General features: G+C 43.4%; 1 protein-coding gene across 1 annotated transcript in view; it reads right to left on the bottom strand.

Annotated features, from left to right (window-relative positions):
- NEK11 (NIMA related kinase 11) overlaps positions 1-25,712 on the bottom strand; it is a 593,243-nt gene that overhangs the window by 459,009 nt on the left and 108,522 nt on the right. The window contains exons 4-5 of the mRNA XM_086939910.1: positions 12,989-13,138; positions 12,825-12,903 (exon numbers count right to left, since the gene is read on the bottom strand). Of these exons, the coding sequence (XP_086796036.1) occupies positions 12,825-12,903; positions 12,989-13,138 (229 nt within the window). The remainder of the gene's footprint in view (positions 1-12,824; positions 12,904-12,988; positions 13,139-25,712) is intronic.

The following is a 25,712-nucleotide window of genomic DNA, read 5'->3' as shown; positions in this document are numbered from 1 at the left end:
CGGGAACAGGTAGTATTTTTATCCAGAATATCCAGTAACCCTCCGCTCTCACGAATGATTGAAAGCCACCTGGCCAAACTGCTCTCCATGAATTTGAGAAAAGTATGCAACAATGTAAGAGGCCTTTAACTGTTTAAGTTCTCAGGGTTGTGGTCTGTTACAACACTCCTCTTGCAGAAGTTGAGCACATGGCCTGTCCTACATTAGGCATTTCCTTGATTATAGAAGATCAGCACCAGTGAAGAGGCAGGAGACTTCAGAATGAGAGCAGGACATGAGTTGTTGTTGGAGCCAATTTTAGCTGAAGGGCAGCATTGACCTCTGAGTTACACATAAGAGGGAGTTCAGTGACTTTGGTAGCCTGAAAGTCAGCGTACTTAGCTGATGTAGGTGAGTAACTGACTCTTGAGTATCTGGTCTCATTAAAGATATCCAGGATCCCACTCAGAAGTCAAATGCCAGATGTTATGTTAGGTTGGTTTTATAAGGCGAACAGCTACCCAACAAGGGTTTCCCAGCGCCGGCCTGAAGAAACGGAAGCAGCAGAGATGTAAGAATTACTGATTATATTGTTTCACTGCGAAGTACTATGGGGAGAGAGTTCCACAGGGATGGACCCAAATAGGAAACCAAGCGACCTCCAGTCCTCTTAAGCTTGACTCTGGGAATTGAGAATTTTCCCTGGGTAGAGGAGCGTAACAAACGAGAGGGTTGGTAAGTCTTCACATAGAGTGGGAATGGGAGTGATGGAAGGGGAGGTGCATTCAGGTGGGATCACTGCCACAATACCGAAACCAAAAATATTGTGATACCAAAATATTGTGTCAAAAATATCGATCAGAAAAATATAGTTTTTCTATACATATAATGGTAAGTACAACCATATTGAAAACAAATATATAGTTTTACACTAATATCGAACAAAAATACATACATTTTTTTTTTACTATATATGTAGATTAAATAAGTAAAACTTAAATATTTTATCATATAGGCGCCGATTCTGATTCAGTAAAATCCCCTACGAATAGCCGTACAGAGCATATTTCCGGTAAGAATCCTACACCTTAAACGTCCCCGTAGGTACGATGAAGTACGATCCGAACCCAAAGCAGATCTCCGTACGAAAGACCGTACGACTCAAAAATCCATACAAATCGCATTCGGAACACGCAGTACGCGACGTCCGTAAAGTTTGAAGCAGCTTTTTCTGACCCAGCAAGTACGATTCGTCACGTCAACACTCCCTACAACTCTTTTTCTATGGGGGCTTAAAACCTCTGTAAAAGCAGATTTCGACTCGAACCGCGTACGAAACGGACCCCCCCCGGGTACGCGAGTACACCCCATGACTGCAGGGGTACGCTGCTTAGGGGTACGGTGCGTACCCCCATGATTGCAGGGGTACGGTGCATAGGGGTACGGTGCTTAAGGGTACGGTATGTAGTGGTACGGTGCGTAGGGGTACAGCGCATAGGGGTACGGTGCTTAGGGGTATGGTGCGTACCCCCATGATTGCAAGGGTACGGTGCGTATGTGATTGTGTGGCTCTCCGTACGAATTGCTCATACGACGTTTTCCGTACGAATCGCGCTCTCGTTCCCTGGTCCGGATCGTACTTTTCGGGTCATACAGCAAGTTTACGATTCGTACGGTTCATCATGAGGGTCTGTATCGTACGGATTTTCCTTTGCTTTTAGTACGGTTCGCAAAGATTCGGACGTATTCTTTTCCTACGGATCGTACTACGCGATTCGGATGGATTTGTACGATTTGTATGGAAACAGCTACGAATTCGAATTGTCGTACGGATTAGTTTCCCGAATCCGTATCGACCCCATAATGTTAATAAAGTGTAAATTTGACATTTTAGAAAAATTTTAAATGTACATAACTATTTACTCTTTTAAACACACACATATATATGAAAGTGTGTATGTTTATATACAAATATATGATAGAGAACTATTTAAAAAATATTTTTTTTAACTTATATTATAGTTTATATTTTTTTTATATATCAGTATATATATATATATATATATTTATATATATATATATATATATCATCTATACTTTACATACACATAAAAACATACATCAAATAAACTGCAACAAATGTTAAAATATTTCCAATTTAAAACAATATATAAAAAATACATTTTACAAAAAATATCTTTAAAATGACATACATTTGTATATATATATGTATATATATATATATATATATATATATATATATATATATATATATATATATATATAATAAAATCAAATACACAAACATAGTAATAATATAGATTTTAGCAATATTAAAAAAATCAACTCTTTAAATAATAAATATACTTTTTCCACTCCAATGTATACAACAGTAGAGAACGCATTAAACTCAGGAGGGGTGAAATGTACTATTCCAACTCCCGTCTTCGCAACAGTAGGGGAAATGTTGGATTCAGGAGGGGTCAAATGTACTACTCCCACTCCAGTCTGTGCAAAAGTAGGGAAAGCGTTGGACTCAGTAGGGGTAAAATGTAGTATTCTCACTCCTGTCTGTGCAACAGTAGGGAAAGAGTGGGATTGCAGAGGGGTAAAATGTACTATTCCACTCTAATCTGTGCAACAGGAGGGAGAGCGTTAGACTCCGGAGGGGTAATATTTACTTTTCCCACTCCAGTCTGTGCAACAGTAGAGAAAGCACTGGACACAGAAGTGGTAACATTTACTATTCCCATTCCAGTTGGTGCAACAGTAGAGAAATGTGTTGGATTCAGGAGGGGTAAAATTTACTATTCCCACTCCAGTCGGTACAACAATAAAGAGTTGTGCACTTCAAACACATAAGACATAACAGCTCTATATTTAAATTAAAAAAATATATGTCTACATTTTAACAATAATTTAACAAATTACACAATGTTTAATAATTATTATCAATTAAAACAAATAATACTAATGAAATTAAAAGACCACCCTATGGGCCTGATTGCGAAGACGGTCAGATGAGATTCTGCCCACGTGGTCTCGTCGTAAGCGGTCGGTACGACCGACAGATTACAATGCAGGCATCGTGTAATCCAACCGACTGCTGAAAGACCACTGACTCTGACAACCTTTCTCTGACCACCGATATGGCGGTTCGAGAAAAACAGCATCCATACGGCAGTATAGGGATCTCCGATTGACATCTGGATTACGATATGGCTTTCCGACGACCCAGACCATGGCAGTCCAACTGTCTGCCTCAAGTCATCGGAAACAATTGATTTGGGGTGCATACTCACCAAAATCAGTTTCTCCACCAACAGTCTCGGGCATGGATCCGTTTCTCCAGGTCCCCCCTACACCGCAGCACCTGATCCCTGAAGAATATGCCCCTGTAGGTGCCAGAATGTAGGTAGGTTTTTAGGTGGCATGTATCCCCATTGGCTGGACTGTGCACAGATAGCCACACTCCAGCACTTGGGTACGTGGTGCACAAGGTATATCCCCAAATATGTCATGCATGTGTGCAGATATCACATGCTTTCTGTGATTTTGCAAGCAGGAAATATGATAATTTCACAATTTACATAATTATTAAATAAAAAAGTAATACATTAATAGTTAAGGATCAATAAATGATTTCTTAATTAACTTCCCACTATGAACCCCTAAAAACCAAACAACCCACACTTAAATATATCTTAAAAATTATAATAATTACACATTTTACATAATTACCTATTAAACGACTAATAATAATTAACTAATAATGAATTCATTATAATGAATTACCTCCCCAACCTTTAACTCTACAAACCCCACAACCCACACCAAAAATAGAAATTAAAAATTAAATTAATTACACAATTTACATTATGAATTATCAATGTAATCATTAATAATAATTAGAAATGAATTTACTTCCTACTCTGCACCCCTACAAACCCCACAACCCGCTATGACACTAAAAATACAATAAATAAGAAAATTAAATTAAAAACAGCTAAAAATATGCAAACTATATTAAAAAACATTAACAATAATTATACAAACAATTTATAACATAAACAATTAAAACATATACTAAAATACATGCAAATAATTAAAAATGATATTAACAACAATATTTTTATAAACAATATAAACAACACAGTTATTTTTAACATCAATATTAACAATATAGATATTTTTGTAACAATATTAACAACATAGATATTTTTGACATTGAGATTACTCACCTTAAAAAAATCTATATTATTGTCAACGATATTCCTGCAATATTTGTGGATCACGATATTAAAAGCTCGAAATGTCTGCATCTTAATATTTTTACTCGATATTTCGTCCAAATACCCTCAGGTGACATAAAAAATAGACAACCTTAAAGAGATCACAAGTTGGACTGGAAGAGGACACGAGTTGGAAAGAGATCAATTAGCCTTTGCTGTAAATTAATGCCTCTGCTGGCCTCGCTTGTCTCCGGAGAGTACACTTGTCTTGATTTCCTACCTGACTGTCTGGTGTTCATGTGTAATTTCCTGGGCTGGGGGTGAGCCATCGATTAGAGTAATGGCAGCGATGGACGCAATTGGGCTTGTGGCTATCAGGACATAACTTTCTACAAGATTAATACATCTGTCACTAAAATGGCAAAGGGAACTCGAGGATTAGGCTACTCTATTTTGAAGGAAAAAATGTGGGAGGTCATCAAGGGCAGCCATGTCAAAAACTGCCTAAATTTAAGAAAACTAGTTTTCAGGGGAAGGGGTATATAATCTTCACTGTAATCTCTGGAGGCCCATCCTATAGAAGCAAATGAGATACTGATTAGGTCAATCTAGGAGGCAGAACACAGGTTTCTCAATTGCCTCCACAGGGGCTCCCAGTAAGCATGGGACAGACATGCACAACATGTAAGACTGAGCAGCTTTGATATGAAGCAACTAGGTCATTGGGAGGGCTTTTTAGAACCCCAATACTTATTGTTTATCCATTTATTTTTTACAAAATAAAGTAGGGTTACTGGTTGAGGGGATGGAACCCTACTCAAGCAAGAACCACAATCCCGGTCCACGTGAAGTCAAAAGCACACCCTAAATTAAGCTGTGCTCAACCCTCGGCTAGCTTGGCACAGAGGAGTTTGAGCTTAACTCAGTGGCAATATGTAAAGTATTTGTGCAATATTTCAAACAGTAACACAGTGAAAACACACCACAAAAGGATCCGGCACCAGTTTAGATAGAAAGAGTAGAGTTATTCTTAATAAATAAAACAAGACTAAAATTTAAAAAATCCAATAATTAGAACCGGCGATATGCAATTGTAAAAATGTCAATTAAAATAGTGACAAAAAGGGCAAAGTGCCAACTGCGGATATCTGGTCGCACCAGACCAGGACAAAGTCACAAGTTGAGGCCAAACATAATAGAGTGCAGTCTGGGTACAGGGACCCAGTTAGGCCTGATGAACAAGAGTGCCTTAAATCCTGGTTCAGTGCTCCCGTGTTGAGGATGCCTCGTTCAGCTGAGGTGTTGTGTCAGTTCCAAGGTTCTGCGAGCAAGTGATGTGAGGTCCTGTGTCATTGTTAAGGAACTTTGAAAGGTGAGGGACTGTGTAGCCCTAAAACCAAATGCACAGCTTTGTGCCGCTAATTTAGCGTGCACCTCTAATTTAAACAACTAATTACTTTTGTCCGCAATATTCCAAATTTTAACCATATTTAAACTCTTGTATGTCCAACTTTTGTTATCTCCATTTCTTCCAGAGGTCCAACACTCGGGGTATAATGCCAATTTACAAGTTTCTTATATTCAAACTGTGCCCATCCAGGCCTTTTAGTAAGAATATGATTGATGCAAAAAGTCCATCGCAAGCAGTCTTTAATATTTCATGTTAAAATACCCAATGCATTTCGGGCTGCCAAGTGCCCTTCGTCGGGGGTTACTACAATTAAATCATAACATGAGTGAATTAGTAACAATTCTTTAACACCATGCACAACGTTGCAACATGAATTCACATTTTCATTCTCTTCATTTTAAAAAAAAGACATTAACACAAACTGCATTGTCTCACTGGGTCTCCCTCTCAGTTAGTAAAATATCACGTTCCGTACCTTCATGCTAAGAGTGTAAACCAAATTCCCCAGCACCCTGTTTGTTTAATAGATTAATCACAATGCTACTCCCTCCCCTCCACTTTTTGACCTTCTGTGCTCGTGCCACTACTAGTGTTTCCGTAAGGAAATCTATTTTTGCTTTTTCATCAAGTCTGTTTATTTCATAAACATGTGCGCAGCTACGTTTATTTCTGGCAGTGACCCATTTCCAGCTCAGAATCCCTCTTATGCATATTCCAAAGATTCCTGCCATCTAAATCACCCACCATTCGACATACCTCCTTGACTGATAAAATAACGTCTCCTTCCCTCGTCATGATTGCTCAAAGCTGTTAGAAAGTGTGCCGCCCGTTCTTTTGAATCAATACACCCCAGCACTCTCCCTTCCGATTGGCCCAGAACATAAAGCTTCCTGTTCCTCCCTACTTAGGACGCTAAAAAACTACATTACCCAGAATGCATATCTGCAGTGTGAAATACGATTCATCAAATTTGTTTAAAAAATAAATGTCACAGTTTATGATATATCCTTGAGTTCAGTTACTGTCAGTACATGTAGTTACTTCGAACCCCATGCGATGAACTGTGATGGTTTCTCCGAATGTTTTTAGAATCTCCAAGCTCTCTTTTCTCTTTTCATGAATATATTCATTCTTCTAACGGGTGCAAACCCTGGGTAGGGCTATAGTTATGAAAATTATATAAGATGAGGGAATGCACACCCTTTTAAACCACGTTTTCTTTTAACTTCACATTAATCCATCCTTCGGCGTAATTGCGTGCAGATTGGCTGGAAGGCATGCCCTACTGCCACTAGTTACGAAAACTTTGAAAGGTGAGGGACTGTGTAGCCCCAAAACCAAATGCACAGCTTTGTGCCGCTAATTTAGCGTGCACCTCTAATTTAAACAACTAATTACTTTTGTCCGCAATATTCCAAATTTTAACCATATTTAAACTCTTGTATGTCCAACTTTTGTTATCTCCATTTCTTCCAGAGGTCCAACACTCGGGGTATAATGCCAATTTACAAGTTTCTTATATTCAAACTGTGCCCATCCAGGCCTTTTAGTAAGAATATGATTGATGCAAAAAGTCCATTATACCCCGAGTGTTGGACCTCTGGAAGAAATGGAGATAACAAAAGTTGGACATACAAGAGTTTAAATATGGTTAAAATTTGGAATATTGCGGACAAAAGTAATTAGTTGTTTAAATTAGAGGTGCACGCTAAATTAGCGGCACAAAGCTGTGCATTTGGTTTTGGGGCTACACAGTCCCTCACCTTTCAAAGTTTTCGTAACTAGTGGCAGTAGGGCATGCCTTCCAGCCAATCTGCACGCAATTACGCCGAAGGATGGATTAATGTGAAGTTAAAAGAAAACGTGGTTTAAAAGGGTGTGCATTCCCTCATCTTATATAATTTTCATAACTATAGCCCTACCCAGGGTTTGCACCCGTTAGAAGAATGAATATATTCATGAAAAGAGAAAAGAGAGCTTGGAGATTCTAAAAACATTCGGAGAAACCATCACAGTTCATCGCATGGGGTTCGAAGTAACTACATGTACTGACAGTAACTGAACTCAAGGATATATCATAAACTGTGACATTTATTTTTTATTTTTTAAACAAATTTGATGAATCGTATTTCACACTGCAGATATGCATTCTGGGTAATGTAGTTTTTTAGCGTCCTAAGTAGGGAGGAACAGGAAGCTTTATGTTCTGGGCCAATCGGAAGGGAGAGTGCTGGGGTGTATTGATTCAAAAGAACGGGCGGCACACTTTCTAACAGCTTTGAGCAATCATGACGAGGGAAGGAGACGTTATTTTATCAGTCAAGGAGGTATGTCGAATGGTGGGTGATTTAGATGGCAGGAATCTTTGGAATATGCATAAGAGGGATTCTGAGCTGGAAATGGGACACTGCCAGAAATAAACGTAGCTGCGCACATGTTTATGAAATAAACAGACTTGATGAAAAAGCAAAAATAGATTTCCTTACGGAAACACTAGTAGTGGCACGAGCACAGAAGGTCAAAAAGTGGAGGGGAGGGAGTAGCATTGTGATTAATCTATTAAACAAACAGGGTGCTGGGGAATTTGGTTTACACTCTTAGCATGAAGGTACGGAACGTGATATTTTACTAACTGAGAGGGAGACCCAGTGAGACAATGCAGTTTGTGTTAATGTCTTTTTTTTAAAATGAAGAGAATGAAAATGTGAATTCATGTTGCAACGTTGTGCATGGTGTTAAAGAATTGTTACTAATTCACTCATGTTATGATTTAATTGTAGTAACCCCCGACGAAGGGCACTTGGCAGCCCGAAATGCATTGGGTATTTTAACATGAAATATTAAAGACTGCTTGCGATGGACTTTTTGCATCAATCATATTCTTACTAAAAGGCCTGGATGGGCACAGTTTGAATATAAGAAACTTGTAAATTGGCATTATACCCCGAGTGTTGGACCTCTGGAAGAAATGGAGATAACAAAAGTTGGACATACAAGAGTTTAAATATGGTTAAAATTTGGAATATTGCGGACAAAAGTAATTAGTTGTTTAAATTAGAGGTGCACGCTAAATTAGCGGCACAAAGCTGTGCATTTGGTTTTGGGGCTACACAGTCCCTCACCTTTCAAAGTTTTCGTAACTAGTGGCAGTAGGGCATGCCTTCCAGCCAATCTGCACGCAATTACGCCGAAGGATGGATTAATGTGAAGTTAAAAGAAAACGTGGTTTAAAAGGGTGTGCATTCCCTCATCTTATATCATTTTCATAACTATAGCCCTACCCAGGGTTTGCACCCGTTAGAAGAATGAATATATTCATGAAAAGAGAAAAGAGAGCTTGGAGATTCTAAAAACATTCGGAGAAACCATCACAGTTCATCGCATGGGGTTCGAAGTAACTACATGTACTGACAGTAACTGAACTCAAGGATATATCATAAACTGTGACATTTATTTTTTAAACAAATTTGATGAATCGTATTTCACACTGCAGATATGCATTCTGGGTAATGTAGTTTTTTAGCGTCCTAAGTAGGGAGGAACAGGAAGCTTTATGTTCTGGGCCAATCGGAAGGGAGAGTGCTGGGGTGTATTGATTCAAAAGAACGGGCGGCACACTTTCTAACAGCTTTGAGCAATCATGACGAGGGAAGGAGACGTTATTTTATCAGTCAAGGAGGTATGTCGAATGGTGGGTGATTTAGATGGCAGGAATCTTTGGAATATGCATAAGAGGGATTCTGAGCTGGAAATGGGACACTGCCAGAAATAAACGTAGCTGCGCACATGTTTATGAAATAAACAGACTTGATGAAAAAGCAAAAATAGATTTCCTTACGGAAACACTAGTAGTGGCACGAGCACAGAAGGTCAAAAAGTGGAGGGGAGGGAGTAGCATTGTGATTAATCTATTAAACAAACAGGGTGCTGGGGAATTTGGTTTACACTCTTAGCATGAAGGTACGGAACGTGATATTTTACTAACTGAGAGGGAGACCCAGTGAGACAATGCAGTTTGTGTTAATGTCTTTTTTTTAAAATGAAGAGAATGAAAATGTGAATTCATGTTGCAACGTTGTGCATGGTGTTAAAGAATTGTTACTAATTCACTCATGTTATGATTTAATTGTAGTAACCCCCGACGAAGGGCACTTGGCAGCCCGAAATGCATTGGGTATTTTAACATGAAATATTAAAGACTGCTTGCGATGGACTTTTTGCATCAATCATATTCTTACTAAAAGGCCTGGATGGGCACAGTTTGAATATAAGAAACTTGTAAATTGGCATTATACCCCGAGTGTTGGACCTCTGGAAGAAATGGAGATAACAAAAGTTGGACATACAAGAGTTTAAATATGGTTAAAATTTGGAATATTGCGGACAAAAGTAATTAGTTGTTTAAATTAGAGGTGCATGCTAAATTAGCGGCACAAAGCTGTGCATTTGGTTTTGGGGCTACACAGTCCCTCACCTTTCAAAGTTTTCGTAACTAGTGGCAGTAGGGCATGCCTTCCAGCCAATCTGCACGCAATTACGCCGAAGGATGGATTAATGTGAAGTTAAAAGAAAACGTGGTTTAAAAGGGTGTGCATTCCCTCATCTTATATAATTGTTAAGGAACTGTCATTGTACAGGACTGGGGTGGCACCACTTGGCAGGGCAGGACTCACACATGGCAGAGTCCAGGTGCTGTGCTAAAGGTAGTTGGAGCCTTCTGTCGCTGGGTCTCTGGTCAGGATGTCAGCCAACCAGCCCTTGGAGTCACTCTGGGGTCCTGAGTTCAACAGGTGCAGTCCTTCTCACTCAGGCAAGAGAGCAACAGGCAGCAAGCTAACACAGCCGGGCAGCAGGCCTTCAGAGCAGCAGTCCAGCAAAGTGACAGTTCTTTCAGCAGCACAGTAGTCCTTCTTCCTGGCAGAGTATCCACAGGTACAGAAGTGTACTGAAGAGGTGGTGTCTAGGGTCCAATATTTATACCGGGGCCTTCCTTTGAAGTGGGAGAAGCTTCTAGAGGTTTCCTTTTGAGGTCCACAGACAACCTCCTTTCCCTGTCCTGGCTCTAGACTAACTACAGCGGACATGCAGCACTTTGTGTGGAGGCAGGACACAGCTTATTCAAGTGTAAGTTGGGCTGTGGTCAGCTCCACCCTACCCACCCTGCCAGGGATGGCCCATCTACTTCACAACTAAACTCTCTATTTTGTGTGGCTGTGTAGGGAGAATACACAAAGTTGACCGGTCTGCTGCACCCAATCATGTGACCCAGAGGCCAGCTACAGGCACTAAATGGCTAAGACAAAACTAAACAAACTGTCTAAAAGTGGCATTTTCAAAATTGTAATTTGAAATCCAACTTAACATAAGAGTGGATTTTTCATTACAATTTTAAAGACATCAAACATGAACTGGCTACCTGTTCCCATTTGGAAATTACTGCTTCTTACATTTAATAATATAACTTCAATGTAACCCTAAGGAAGATGTAGGCCTTGCAGTGCAGAATTACGAATTTAAGAGTTTTTCACTACCAGGACAACTAACAATTAAAATGACACGGTCTACTTTTTAAATCATTGCATCCTGTACTGTGGGCTCTTTAGGCCCAGCCTAGGGGTGACCTTTATGTATTAAAAATGAAGGTTTGGGCCTGGCACAAGATTTTTTCCACCATTACTTTTTTAACCACCCTTCCTACCTACTCCCAATTACAAGCATTTCTACTGTTGTACACATGCGCCCACACCCTTATTATGTCACCTATTGGTGATTTTCACAGCCCATATCAAACTCCATTCCCTCTGCAAGATATGATGATATCCATAGTCTATCGACCATGTCTATGGTCACATGACTGATCACATGACCGACATCTTTTCAAAATAGTAAAGCGCGGCCAGTACCCGCTTGTGCCGCCGCTTCTGAAGATTGTCAACAGACCCGAGCACGCCAAACCAACACCTCAGGTTAGTTCACAACAGCCGACAGGTTTAACATTCTGAGCGCTCCACGGAAACGCTCTTTAAGCACCGCTGACCGTGCTCTCACTGTCTCTTTACAGATGCTAAAACCCCCGAGGAAAGGCTTGTAAGTGACACATCGTTTTTATTGTTTCTGATCGTTCTTCCACAATTGCACGTTCATGCACAGGGAACCCTCTGGCATTAAGGACTTCACTTGTCACCACAGTTTTCCATTGTTCACCTCCACGTTCTAAAATGCGCAGATATCACGTTATGATGTTGTGTATAACGATTATGATAAACATTATTGTAATTGTCACCATATTATGTTCACAGTGTCGATTCCCTGATGAAGGGCATGAACGTAATGCCCGAAATGCATTGGACACGTTGAAATGACATTGCCTGAAGCGCATATGGTTAAAACTTATATGAAAATGAAACTAAGCTGAAAATCATGAGTCAAACCCAAATGAATTAAAAAGACATTTATATACCAAGAGTAACGGAGTGGAAGTCTTTTTCCAAAGGGAAAGACAACAATATGTGTGCCTTAAAAGGGATGATACTAGAGATCCTCTAGCTTCACTTCTAATCCATATTTCTAGACGCCGTTGGACCCTCGACGTCACCTTTAGGAGCACCATAACACAAGAGCTAAACTTTTTCATCAACACTCTAACAAACATCAGCTGTGCATCTATCCGACATTGCACAAGATTTATTTTGCCAGGATGAAATGGCAGCTGAAAACCCCACTCACAGGCTGCAAATGCAGGTCTGAGACATGGTTAAGGGGCTACTTAAGTGGGTGGCACAATAAGTGCTGAGGCTCACTTGTAGCATTTAATTTAAATGCCCTGGGTACGTGTAGTACAATTTTACTAGTGACTTCTAAGTACATTAAATGTGCCAATTTGGAATAAGCTAATGTTAACATATTTTAATGTGTGAGCACATGCACTTTAGCACTAGTTAGAAGTGGTAAAGTACACAGAGTTCTATGCCAGCCAAAACAAATTCAGCAAAAAGTGGAAGGTAAATGCAAAACGTTTGGGGGTGACACCGCAGAGAGGACCAGGTCCAACCCAAAGTATGTTTAGCAATTTACTTAGATGCCAGCTTTTGTTTTTCTTGTCTTAATATTGTAACACTCACAAAATCACTTTATATTGTATGTTTCGCTAAACAAAAAAGCGCACTTTCATAATCATGTTTTCAAACGTAATGTATGAATACCTGTAGCTGTTCTTCAAAAAATGTATTTTTAATAATTTCCCCTGCAGATGGTCTTTCGGTGGGCTCTTTATTTAGCATGCTGAAACAGAGGACAAAAAACGTCATTACAAAGTTGCAGTTATCAAAGGAAATGCTATAACCAGTGTACAAGTTCAACTACGTACCTTTTCATCAGGGCGTCCAGGGCCCTGGAGTATCTTTCAGGGAGAGAAGGTGTTTCACCCTCCACAATTTTTAGAACAACAGCCATGAAGTTGTACCCAGAGAAGGCATGGGTTAGGCAGCAGATCTCATACAATATGCATCCCAGTGACCTACAACAGAGGATTGAAATCGAGTGAGCTGGAGGGCTTCAACAAAATGATGGCCATGTTATGTTTAGTCTTTCAGTAATCCAGAGAAAAAATATACATGCTATTTAAAAGGGCTGTCTTTCTGAATTCAAGTTACATTGAACAACCTCATAAAGTCTGCAATAGCTTTGTAGATGCCTTCAACATCTGCTACTTTCAGTGAGTTACACACCTCAAGAGATACCGAAACTGCAACTAAAATAGGGCTTTAGGGAGAAACGTTAGGGGACTGCAGTATGACTGCATTGCTGAGGTTTTGCAGTCGAAGAAACTGTGAGAAGCACAGAGGGGCTAAGGGTCCCACAGACAAACAGCAGTTCCCTAGTGCGCAAGCATTTCCATAGTACTGGCAGTACCGGCTCCTCCGCTATATCTGAGGAGCATCACCACACTGATTTCAAGCAGTGCGAGAAGCAGAAACATAAGATGAAAGTTATTATCATTTTATGTTGGTGCTGCTTTGTTGGGGCTGCTCTGCTCTGAGAGCAAGGCAGGGAAAGAGTGGTTTGCTCCTAAGTGCGCCCTCTCAAGCCAACCAAACCAGTCATGCGCACTTTCCCCGTTCTCCATGCATTACAGCCTTCATGAGGAACATGCCCAGGCCCCCCATTCCCTGGCTGAGTGTCCAACCAGGACAAATTGGTCAGGGAACCTGGGTGCTTACCAATCACAAAGCTTCATTGCAGCATTGTGATTGGTCAGTGGGGCCTGCTTCCTGTTCCTCGAGTTCCAGGAGAGCAGGAGTAGAAACGTAGGACCCGGCGGCAAGGGACTTTTTTTATTTTATCATGCGCCATCCCATCCGCATTTGCGACTCTCCCACTTGACCACCCCGTGACCCCCCCCTTGAGCCTGCTCCCCCACTCATGAGCCATGCTGGCCGCCACTGAGCATTGGCCACAGGTGTTCATATAAACTATTCAGAATCATTGTACAGTTTTTGCTAAGTGACAAAGGCTTTCACCATGCCACATTTACAAGTCATATGCAAACGTATGTGTGTACATGCGTGCATGTGTGTGTTGGTTGCCGAATACCAAGGCTGCCAACTCTTGATTCTTCCTTATTCCTCTTTCTTTCACCACCCTACACTTTTTGCCTCTTTATCCCACTCTTGCAAGTACTTTTTCATGTATTTCATATTTTTTTTTAATGTTACACTTCCTCCTTCTTTCTTACTTTTCTGCTTTTCTCCATCTTGTTCTGTGTCAAAGTCTGTTGATGAAAAATAAGCCTGGTCCCCAAAAGCCGCAGGCACTAATTAAGCAGAGACCTCCGCTGAGTATTACAATTCAAGATCCGGGATGCTCATTTTAACAAAGCAAAAAGAACAATTGATGGACAGAATGCAAAACAATTTCATACATTCACCCCAGTACAGAGATCTGGGCCTAAATCCATCGTTTTTTTGCTCACCATGCCATTCCTGTTTGAACCCAGCCATATGCAAATCAGTCTTGACCCTGTGCCTCATGGGAACAGTTCAGCCCAACCTGCCAAGCCAGGTCCTCCCTGGACTGGAAACAAGCACCCTAGGATCGGTTTCAAGGTTTCACCCTCCATCAGCCAGGATAGCTTGACTCCAGTGGGATGGAGAGCACGGGACCGAAGTCTGGGCATACCTGTCCCATTCGGGGTGACAAATGCAATAAGAACAATTGATGGACAGAATGCAGAACAATTTCATACATTCACCCCAATACAGAGATCTGGGCCTAAATCCATCGTTTTTTTGCTCTTGCTCACCATGCCATTCCAGTTTGAACCCAGCCATATGCAAATCAGTCTTGACCCTGTGCCTCATGCGAACAGTCCAGCCAGAACTGCCAAGCCAGGTCCTCCTGGTCTGAAAACAAGCATCCTAGGACTAGTTTCGGGGTTTCACCTCTCATCAGCCTGGATAGCTTAACTCCAGTGGCATGGAGAGCACCGGTTTCGGGGTTTCACCCCTCATCAGCCAGGATTGCTTGACTCCAGTGGCATGGAGAGCATGGAACGCACATCTGGGCATACCCGTTCCACTCAGGGTGACAAATGCAAAAAGAACACTTGATGGACAGAATGCAGAACAAGTTCATACATTCACCCCAGTACAAAGATCTGGGCCTAAATCCATTGTTTTTTTTGCTCACCATGACATTCCAGTTTGAACCCAGCCATATTCAAATCAGTCTTGACCATGTGCCTCATGGGAACAGTCCAGCCCGAACTGCCAAGCAAGGTCCTCCCTGGATTGGAAACAAGCATCCTAGGTCCCTTGCTCACTGTGCCACTGGATTCAAGCTAGCCTGGCTGATGGAGGGTACTACCCAGAAATCGGTCCCAGGAAGCTTGTTTCCGGTCTAGGGAGGACCTGGCTTGGCAGTTGGGTCTGGACTGTTCCCACGAGGCACAGGGTCATGACTGATTTGCATATGGCTGGGTCTAAACTGGGGTAGCATGGTGAGCAAAAGAACAGTGGATTTAACCCAGAACTCTTGACTGGGGGTGAATGTATGATTTATTCAGCATTCCGTCCATAATTTTTTTGCATAGCAGTTCTCCACCTAAGTGGGATGGGCATGCCCAGACGTGGGTCCCTTGCTCACTGTGCCGCAGGATTCAAGCTAGCCTGGCTGATGAAATTTAATACTTTGAAATCGGTCCCAGGATGCCTGTTTCCTGTCCAGGGAGGACCTGGCTTGACAGTTCAGTCTGGACTGTTCCAATGAGGCACTGGGTCAAGGCTGGTTTGCATATTGCTGGGTCTAAACTGGGGTGGCATGGTGAGCAAAAGAATGATGGATTTAACCCAGATCTCTTGACTGGGGGTAAATGTATGATTTATTCAGCATCCCGTCCTTCATTTGTTTGCGTAGCACTTTTCACCCTAAGTGGGATGGGCATGCCCAGACATGGGTTCCTGGCTCACTGTGCCACTGGATTCAAGCTAGCCTGGCTGATGAAGGGTAATACTCAGAAACCGGTCCCAGGATGCTTGTTTCTGGTCCAGGGAGGAACTGGCCTGGCAGTTCGGTCCGGACTGTTCCCCTGAGGCACAGGGTCAAGACTGATTTGCATATGGCTGGGCAAAAACTGGGGTGGCATGGTGAACAAAAGAACGATGAATTTAACCCAGATCTCTTGACTGGGGGTGAATATATGATTTATTCAGCATCCCGTCCATCATTTGGTTGCGTACCATGTTTTAACAAAGCTACAGCCCCTGAGACAACTGAAATGTGCAGCCACCGGGTAGACAGAGGATTCGTCTCAAGTCATTCCAGTTCCAATTAACTTCAATACCAACAAGCACTAAGTGCAGCGTTGTGCATAATTCCGTCATGAGTGTCCAGCTTTGTGCTGTGTTTCTTCAAATCCTGGTATCCCATCACATCAAGTCATGTCTTACACCAATCAAGCTCTCAGTCTCGTCACAATCAATTATCCATTAAACACCTGTTTTAAATGTCCAGCACATACCAGACGTGGTGCCAGAATGCATGTATTCTGGATTCATTGTCTTATTGCCTTCATTCACCCAGCCAACCACTGAGACTACTTACCCTTCACATTTAGGACTAATATTAAGCATATCTAATGGAGTCACTTGGAGGTTGGTGGAAATCAGACATCCTCTGTTAACTAGCAGGTGACCTTCTCTGCCAACCATGCTAATGCCCCACTGCATTTAGAGTTGGGAGAATCTCCAAGCTGAACACAATTGACTACCTTTAGAGCATTAAGGTAGCTGCCAAGTCTCCTAGGCCAATGTGTGATTTGCTGCTCCAGTCCAGGTATTATTTCTTTGAATTGTGGGACTTGTAGTCCTTTTTTATAATGTATCAGATTATCAGAAGTCCCAGCATTCACACAAAAAACCTCCACTGGAACAGCATGGATCTGGAAACTAGGACGGGCTGATTGGAAGGATCTGCCTACTTAAAGTTGGTCTACCGACAGGGCTTAATTTGAGCAGGTGGTTTTGGGTGCTCAGCATCGGCACTTTGTTTTCAACACCTGCTCTTATAACAGCTGCCACATGGTGGTGCTGTGTGTCTAATTTTGTGAGAAGCACAACAAAAGCTGTTTAATACTTAAATATACATTAAAATGAATAATACCTGCCACCTACAGCTATAAGAATAGCTTGGGTGGCATGTATTAGTCGTTCTTAATGTTTATTCATAGTTTGAGTTTTCACACGTATAGGAGTGTGATGGTTAGTTCCGATGGTGCTGTAATCGCAGCGCTAGTGGAGGCAAAAGGTGGTGCAAGCCGCAATTACCTTCTGGCAAGGGCCCTGGCACTTATGTTTTTTACTAATTAAGTACAGCCTTCCAATGCTGCTGTTTCTTGTTTGCTGCTGGTGTGACAGGCATTTAAATCGTGGGCATGCAGCCTGTTATTACATTTTTGCAAAGGTGCTTCTGTTATTCTGGTGGGAACACTTTCAACAAAATGCCCCTACATGGCGGCAGGGAACTCTAGGTTTAGTAGGTGGGCCACACTGCCCTAGTGCTTCAGCGTCCAGCCCCCAAATCTTAAATGAGCCCCAAACACTGCTTGATCTCCAGTCTAGAGATGTCGGTTCTGGAGTGTAGATTTCATACATTCAACCTCCATATGGGCCCCACAACAGTATAATGGCTGCCACGTTCCCTATGTCCATGGGTGATGTGTTGGTCCAGTCCACGTTTTTCTCTTTGAATTCTGGGACTTGTAGTCATGTTTTATAATGGAATAAACAAGACTTCATGTCCCCAGACTCAAAGAAAAAACTGGACTGAAGTGGGACATCACACAAGGACTTTGGAAACTTGGCAGAGCTGAGCAGGGTAATCTCAGTGTAACTCCTAATTCAGACAGAAACTGAGTTCCCGGCAGAACAGGGAATTACAGGAGATGCGGAAATTCCACACTGGCTAGAAGCTGCTGTAATCTCCGGGTGTGAAGGAGACGCAAAATGGTGAAATGCACTGAGAATCAGGTATGGTATTTCCGATATCTGTTTCAATTCTCTTTTCCCAGGGAATTCCTGCAACCAGGAATGACCGATGCCTGTAAGTCTGGGTTCTTTCAGTGCTAAGATATGCATTTCATTTTTTTCTTTCAAACCACAGGGAAACAGGTTAGGGATTTCCAATGACTTTGTGAGTGAAATAATTATGAACTGATGCAAAGAGTCTGTCTTTCATCTCTTTCCTTCCCTTTGTTTTTGTGATCTCTTCACTTCAGTGCATTGTTTTTGAGTCCCCTGCTCTCTTTGTGACCATTACTAACACCCTTCAAAGCGCTTACAATGATTAGGCCTGGGTAATATTATAATTACGCCCAAAAAATTACACAAAATTCATGAAATTTCAAAAAATTAAGCAATACATACTCTCGTATTTTTTTTTTTTTTTACCTGAGCTTGCATCTTGTTTTAATAAAAAGTCTCACGAGATACTAGCGGGAGACTGCTGCTCACAGATGATGCCTTGCTAAAAGAAATTCAGAATTATTCAGCCAGTCTCCTGCCTCTGTCTTCTAAGACTTGTAAACGTGTGGTGCGTGCTTGGGAAAAAAGATAAGTGATGCGAGATAACTGGCACTTCACTTTTCAGATAATTTCACCAATTTACACAAGAACCTAATGACATGATGTCAGAAATAGGGTTACTGTTTGACTGGGGTGTGAGCTCTGGTCAAGCAGCAACCACAATCCTAGTCTAGGGTAAGGCAGAAGCAACCCGGAATTAACCTGTGCTCAACACCCCGATATTCAGGTTTAATTTAGAGGCAATGTGTAAAGTATTTGTGCAACGCTTCAAACAGTAAAACAGTAAAAACACTACACAAAAAGATCCCATGCCAGGTTAGACAAATAGAGCTGAATTTGATAAATAAAACAAGGCCAAAATGAGAAACGCCCGATCAGTACAACCTGAGTTATGAATTTTTAAAGTTTAAACAGCAATATAGCGCCTAAAAGCATAAATAATCAACCGTGGCAAATTGGTTGCACTGGACAGGGTCAAAGAAAAAAGTTTAGGCAAACCGCGATGAAGCGTGGGTCCGATACAGTCCCAGATTAATTCCGCTGAAGGTTTACCTTCTCAAGTTTTGTGGCAAGAGTCCTGTTCGCGTTGAAGAAAGTCGCTTGGATCAAGGAGAGTGTCGCTGGCGGTGGTCGGTGTGGCAGAAGGACCAAACCGGGCATCACGGACGGACGGGTTGGTACTGCGCATTGGCGGTCCTCTGTGGGCGAATGATGCTTGGTGTGCGAGGAGACGGGCTTGCGCTGATTTTCAGTGCAAGCAGCATGGTTTCAGTGCAAACAGGCCTATTTGCAGTCGCAAAGAGCCTTGAATTAAAGAGCTCAAGAGCCACACCAAAGGTCCAGGACCTGAGTGGCAGGGACTCATTGAAGATGGGTCCAAGAACTGTGGGGAGCCTGTTATGTCCCCGAGGCTCAGAGCAGGAGGTCAGCAGACTAGCCCATTGAGTCACTCTGGGGTCCTGGATTCAGGACCAGTTCTTCTTCCCCAGACTAGAGGTCAGCACAGCAAGGCTACAGCTCCATCAGAGTAGCAGTTCAGGAGAATGGCAGTCCTTGTAGCAGCACAGCAGTCTTTCTTCCTGGCAGAGTATCTACAGGTCCAGAAGTTTGTCTGAGGTACTTCTTTTATGCACTTGTGCCTTCGTTCCAGAATGTGAGAGAAGCTTGTGGACAGTGTTGCTGAAGTGCATGGGATGCCCTACACCCTCTGCGCTGGCTCCAAGCTGGCGGAAGTGACAATGCAGGGTCGGTATATTGGAGTTCTTGCTAGGTTTGAAATTAGGATTACTTAGATCCTTCTTGACCAACACCTCAAATGTATCCAACATACTATGTGATGATGGAGGCATGAATGTGCTCTTGCTCTTGAATTCCTGATATTCTGTGTCTTCTACTGTCTCCTTAGTAGGAACCACATTTTTTAAAGAAATGGCGCAATCTCAGTGACCTAATGAATTTAAACATCCGGGTCTCCGGGTTCTTAATTCTCTCCTTCCACTTCTCCACTCATCTCCTTTTCTCTGCCTTCCTCCACCTTTCTCTCACTCCTCCCTATCCTCTTCCTCCCTTCTCCCCCTGCCTTCTTTATTTGTGACCCTTTTCTTTTCTTCTCCCACTGGTTCTTTTGCTCGTCCTTATCTTCTTTCCGAATCATCAAGAAGCCTTCTTCAATCCTATCACCTTTTCCCCTCCTCCTCACCCACTCCTTGTCTTTCATCCCTTTCCTCTTTCTTCTCCATTTCTCCCTCATCTCGCACTCCCCCTCAACCCACCTAGTACTCCAAAGAGTAAACACAGAAGGAAGCCACAGGCAACCTATGTGAACGGGGAGCCAGGAAAGAACTACAGCAGGGTAGCCCCCTCCCTCCTGTGGGCCCCGTGTCACAGCACCTGATGCAGCAGCAATAACTACACCCCTGTCTTTCACTCCCACAAGCAGTGACCATAATCCCTCCATACACTTTATTATAACCTGTCCAAAGTGTGTCCTGAGTTTGGCATCTGCCACAGTATCCTCATCCAAGCTTTTACATTTTTCAGACAATTTCACAGAACATATTAGTTTATCTCAATTCAAACCCATGAGAAATGCTCATGTACCTGTCCCTTGTTCCCTTGTCCTTCTCACTCGTACTCAGGGGAGCAGGTTCACCAAAACATGTATGACAGTGGCGTAACACAGCCCCCCCCCCCCGCAGTCAGGGTCGGACTGGCCGTAGTGGGCACTGTGAGTTTTACCAGTGTGCCGGATCGGTGAGCGCCGATTTTTGAGTGGTGGGGGCCGTTTTCGTGAATGGGGACGGTTTTGCAGCAGTGCTGCGATATTACGGGCCTCCTATAAGAAAAGCAGGAGCGGTGCTTCACACAACACAAGCACCCTCCCCCCCCCCCCCCCCCCCCCCCGCAGTCAGGGTCGGACTGGCCGTAGTGAGCACTGTGAGTTTTACCAGTGGGCCGGAACGGTGAGCGCCGATTTTTGAGTGGTGGGGGCCGTTTTCGTGAATGGGGACGGTTTTGCAGCAGTGCTGCGATATTACGGGCCTCCTATAAGAAAAGCAGGAGCGGTGCTTCACACAACACAAGCACCCTCCCCCCCCCCCCCCCCCCCCCCCCCCCCCGCAGTCAGGGTCGGACTGGCCGTAGTGGGCACTGTGAGTTTTACCAGTGGGCCGGAACGGTGAGCGCCGATTTTTGAGTGGTGGGGGCCGTTTTCGTGAATGGGGACGGTTTTGCAGCAGTGCTGCGATATTACGGGCCTCCTATAAGAAAAGCAGGAGCGGTGCTTCACACAACACAAGCACCCTCCCCCCCCCCCCCGCAGTCAGGGTCGGACTGGCCGTAGTGGGCACTGTGAGTTTTACCAGTGGGCCGGAACGGTGAGCGCCGATTTTTGAGTGGTGGGGGCCGTTTTCGTGAATGGGGACGGTTTTGCAGCAGTGCTGCGATATTACGGGCCTCCTATAAGAAAAGCAGGAGCGGTGCTTCACACAACACAAGCACCCTCAGCCCCCCCACCCCCTTACCTTGGGGCAGGTCCTTCTGAATCGCCAAGGCTGGTTTGTATTCCAGTCCGGGGCGGGCGAGTTGCAAGGTGCCCAATCCGCAGGGGGCCACCACACTCAGCACCGTACCCAGAGACCTCCTGATTGAGTCTGGAGGGGGATACTCCATGTAACTTGCAGCAGTGGCGTAACAAAGGCAACCACAGCCCCTGCAGTGCGGGAGCCTGAGCTCCAGGGCCCCCCTCAGCACAGTAACCTGTCATGAGAGCTTCTGAGTGAGTCCAGAGGGGGCCCCCTCCATGTACATTGCAGGGGGACCCCCTCAAGTTTAGTTACGCCACTGCCTTGCAAGGGGGGGGGTCCTTAAGTTTGGTAGGACACTGATTTATGAGTACCCCGAGAAGTACTGCGGAAGTGCTCCGTTTCTACTCTTACGTGTCTGAAAAACGGCCCAGAAAGTTAAACTCCATATTAGCAAAACTGCAAACAGGGCCCAGTTTTTTCCATGCGTACTAATGTATAGGACTATTCCTGTATATTTGTATTTTATTTCCATTTGAAATGTTCGGTGGTTAATTTATAAAGTCATGGATGACTACGTAAAAGAGTTCTACAGGGATACTAATTTACATACTGCAAAGTGTCTTCGTGAATAGCCTCATGGGGTATGTCTACAATTTGTTTTGAACAGCACTATAAAGCGTTTCTTTGCATTTTGGCGCTAGGTCCATACATATAAATACAAATATACAACAGTCTTTTTGGAGATAAAAAGTAGTTTTCCTACAAAAAAAAAAACAGCAATTTGTGAAACAAAAAAGAGCATTTCGAAGAAGAAATCTGGAAAATGTGAGGTATCAAAGGAGGGAACCAGAAAGAGCATGAAGCGTCACCATTCACGTAGGTACGAGACAGTGCATGTTTTTTGCCAACACAATTCCTTAGGAAAATAAAAAGAAACATTCCAAAATAATGAAGACCATTGGACTGACACTGCCTCCTGAGGGATACATGCTTAATGTTATCATAACTCCATAACACTATATTAAAAAGGTACATCATATAGTGGATCAATGCTGCACGTGCACTGATGTGAAGAGATAGTGCTTTGCAGTAGGTCTGACAGGGTGAAGGGTGTTGCATTTAGATATCCTGAGCTATTGATTGAGGTTCGCATTTAATTGCTGAAACAACTCAATCGATATTAAACATGACAACACGTCATATCAGGTCGATATATGTCAAAGTTGAGTCATTTTTAATTGTTTCTGTCAATCTTGGTAGGCTAATCTACCTTTGGGTAAAACAATATCAGGTGTTAAAATGTTCTATCGCGCACGTACACCGGGAGGTTTCTTGGCACTTTACTTGAACAGTATCAAAGCAGCAGCGGATTAAGCACAAGCCTGCTCAAACAGCCTCATTTTGAGCATTTTTCTAAACCCCAGGAGGTGCGTGGTATGACCCTGCTGTTCTGGTACCCAAGTGCCAACAGGCTTGATTTGCATCTTTGACACAGACCACAATCTAGAAAGACCCCTTGACAGCCTCATATGCACACCATTGCACCAAAGCCACGGCCCTCCACGCACTACACCCACATACATCATAGAAGAAGTCAGATACAGCTAGCACACACATACCACACCGTCCTGTGCACAGCCCTGCATTACAACTTTTTACCCAGCAACTGATGGTGCCCTGAAATCAATCTGCCCACACTGTGGAATGAAGAACTGCCCCATGTAAAACCAGCAAACTCCCACCCATACACAAAACACACTGCAAAGATCTTCAACAGGCTCAGACTCGTTACATCTTCATGTTAATCATCAGGAGTCACTGCTATGAACTTAACAACTCACTACTAACCTTACACAACCAAACAACAATGCACAACGATGGTGGATGGATGGCCTAGAATGGTACAGAAACGGCAGGCATGTTAAAATAAGCACAAAGATGCCATACATTATGAAAGCAATAATTCACCCAAGGGCAGCAATTTAGTAGCACACGCACATCCTTAACATAACTAATTAGATTGGTTTCTATGAACCATCACCTGGATGCGATTAACTCTGATCACAAGTGAAAAAAATGGGATATATATGTTAAAGATTTCTGCGTATGCAGATTAAATCCGCGTTGCGCTCTGATGAGTGGCGGTATCAGGGTTCAGCTGCAAGGATATGTCATTTAAATGATTTAAGTGCACTCTCCACAGACGACATACGAAAGTATCAACATACACGAAAAAAGAACACAATTTTAATAGTAAACGAATGGCTCTCCTTTTTCATACATTTACAAATAATCACCCCATTGACCCTTGTATGTGACGTACAGCTGATTAACATGTCTTCCCTATGCGTGTTCTGAAGCAGCCTCTGCCACATTCAACACAGCATTCGAACCACACAACACAAAATGTAGATAATGCATACTGCCTGTTCATACCAGAATGTAACAGAACAGAGAACAACAGGATGCAATGCTGGGTAGTGTTTGTGGAGCACACTGTGTCGTTCACCAGCTCTCTCGGGAATGAGGATTGTCAGAGGGGAAGTATGTTTTGTACAGGTTGAGTGTTTTTGTAGACAGATGTGTTGGTCTCATGTGTCACGTGGGGCGGTGTCATTTGTGCTTAGTGTGACACTGTACAGTGGCAAAGGCTCAGGGAACTGGTGTAAACAGCCATGTTTTTAATCAGTTCCAGAATTCAGTTGAATGCTGACTGGTGGTGGTGTGGGCATTGAGTGAAGGCAATTTGTAGGTCTCGCCTGAGCAAGCGCATGTGTTGCACTGCGAGACATATTGGGGCCGATTAGGATTGCGGTGAATCCGCATCCTCTGGGCCGGCGGAAGCCACCGCCGGCCCGGAGGATGCGGATTCACCGCTGCGGTGAAGACCGTCCGCAGCTTTTCCACCGCGGTCCCGGGTGGAAAAGCTCTAATATGGTGGCGGTGTCTATCAGACACCGCCAGCCATATTAGGAAGCATGTGGTCTTTTCTGTTTGGGGGCCCGTTGCGGGCCCCCAGGGTGTCAGGACATGGGGGGTGCACATGGGGGGTACCTATGGTACCCCCCTGCATTTGCTTGCACATAGCAACAGGCACCGCGCGGTGCCTGCCGCTTTGTGCATGCAAATGCGCTGCAAGTATTTTTAGCATTGCGGCTGGTGCTGCTTCAAGCAGCACCCGCCGCAATGTTAAAAATGCAGGATGTGACCGCCAGGGTGGCGGTTACATCCTAATTCGCACGGAGGGACCGCCGCTGCCCCTGCGGACGGTCCCTCCACCTCTGGGGTCGCAGATGGACGCAGGTCCGTCTGCCATCATAATGACCCCCTAAGTTAGTGGGTTTTCAAAGTGCTACCAGAGGCTTTTCCTGGCCTCAAGCTTGCAGTTACGCGCGCGTGCTGGCGTGCAGCCGCCATTTGTCTTTCCTCCGTAATGGCTCATCAAGCCTTACAGAGTTCTCCCAAGCGCCTCGCTCTGCCCCTCTCCCACCACAGAGCGCGTCCCTTCGATAACTTTCGCTTTCACGGCCGCGGGGCCAATGCTTGTTAATATGGTATTTAAGTGTAATGCTTGCCTGTCCCCTCACTTGCAGCACAAGCTTTAACTTGGCACCCTCTGCTGCTACAAAGGTCGCGGAGAAACAGTGGTGTGGGTGACACTAAAGACAGTGGTGTTACTTATCTTCCGTGACTTAATACGGCTGCTAATAGGCCCCATCCGTGCCATGGGCTGTACCTTCCTGTAGCACTGTGCATGTTGTTAGTTATAGAAACGTGCAAAGTGCACTCGTTTGTGAGGTAACCTAAAACGACACAGTGATGGTTATGCTACGTATACTCTGTAGCTTAAAGCTCGTAGTACTGAAGCACATCAATGAAACAATAGGACAGTCATTTACTTAGTGCAAGTTGATTCACCCAATATTGGATCTGCTTCTTTGAACGTACAGGACACTAGAACGTCATGTCTAAACATGCGTCTTCA

Source organism: Lissotriton vulgaris, chromosome 10 (genome assembly GCF_964263255.1).
Source record: "Lissotriton vulgaris chromosome 10, aLisVul1.2, whole genome shotgun sequence".
In the NCBI taxonomy this organism is placed as follows: Eukaryota; Metazoa; Chordata; class Amphibia; order Caudata; family Salamandridae; genus Lissotriton; species Lissotriton vulgaris.
This window is presented reverse-complemented; position numbering and strand designations above follow the sequence as displayed.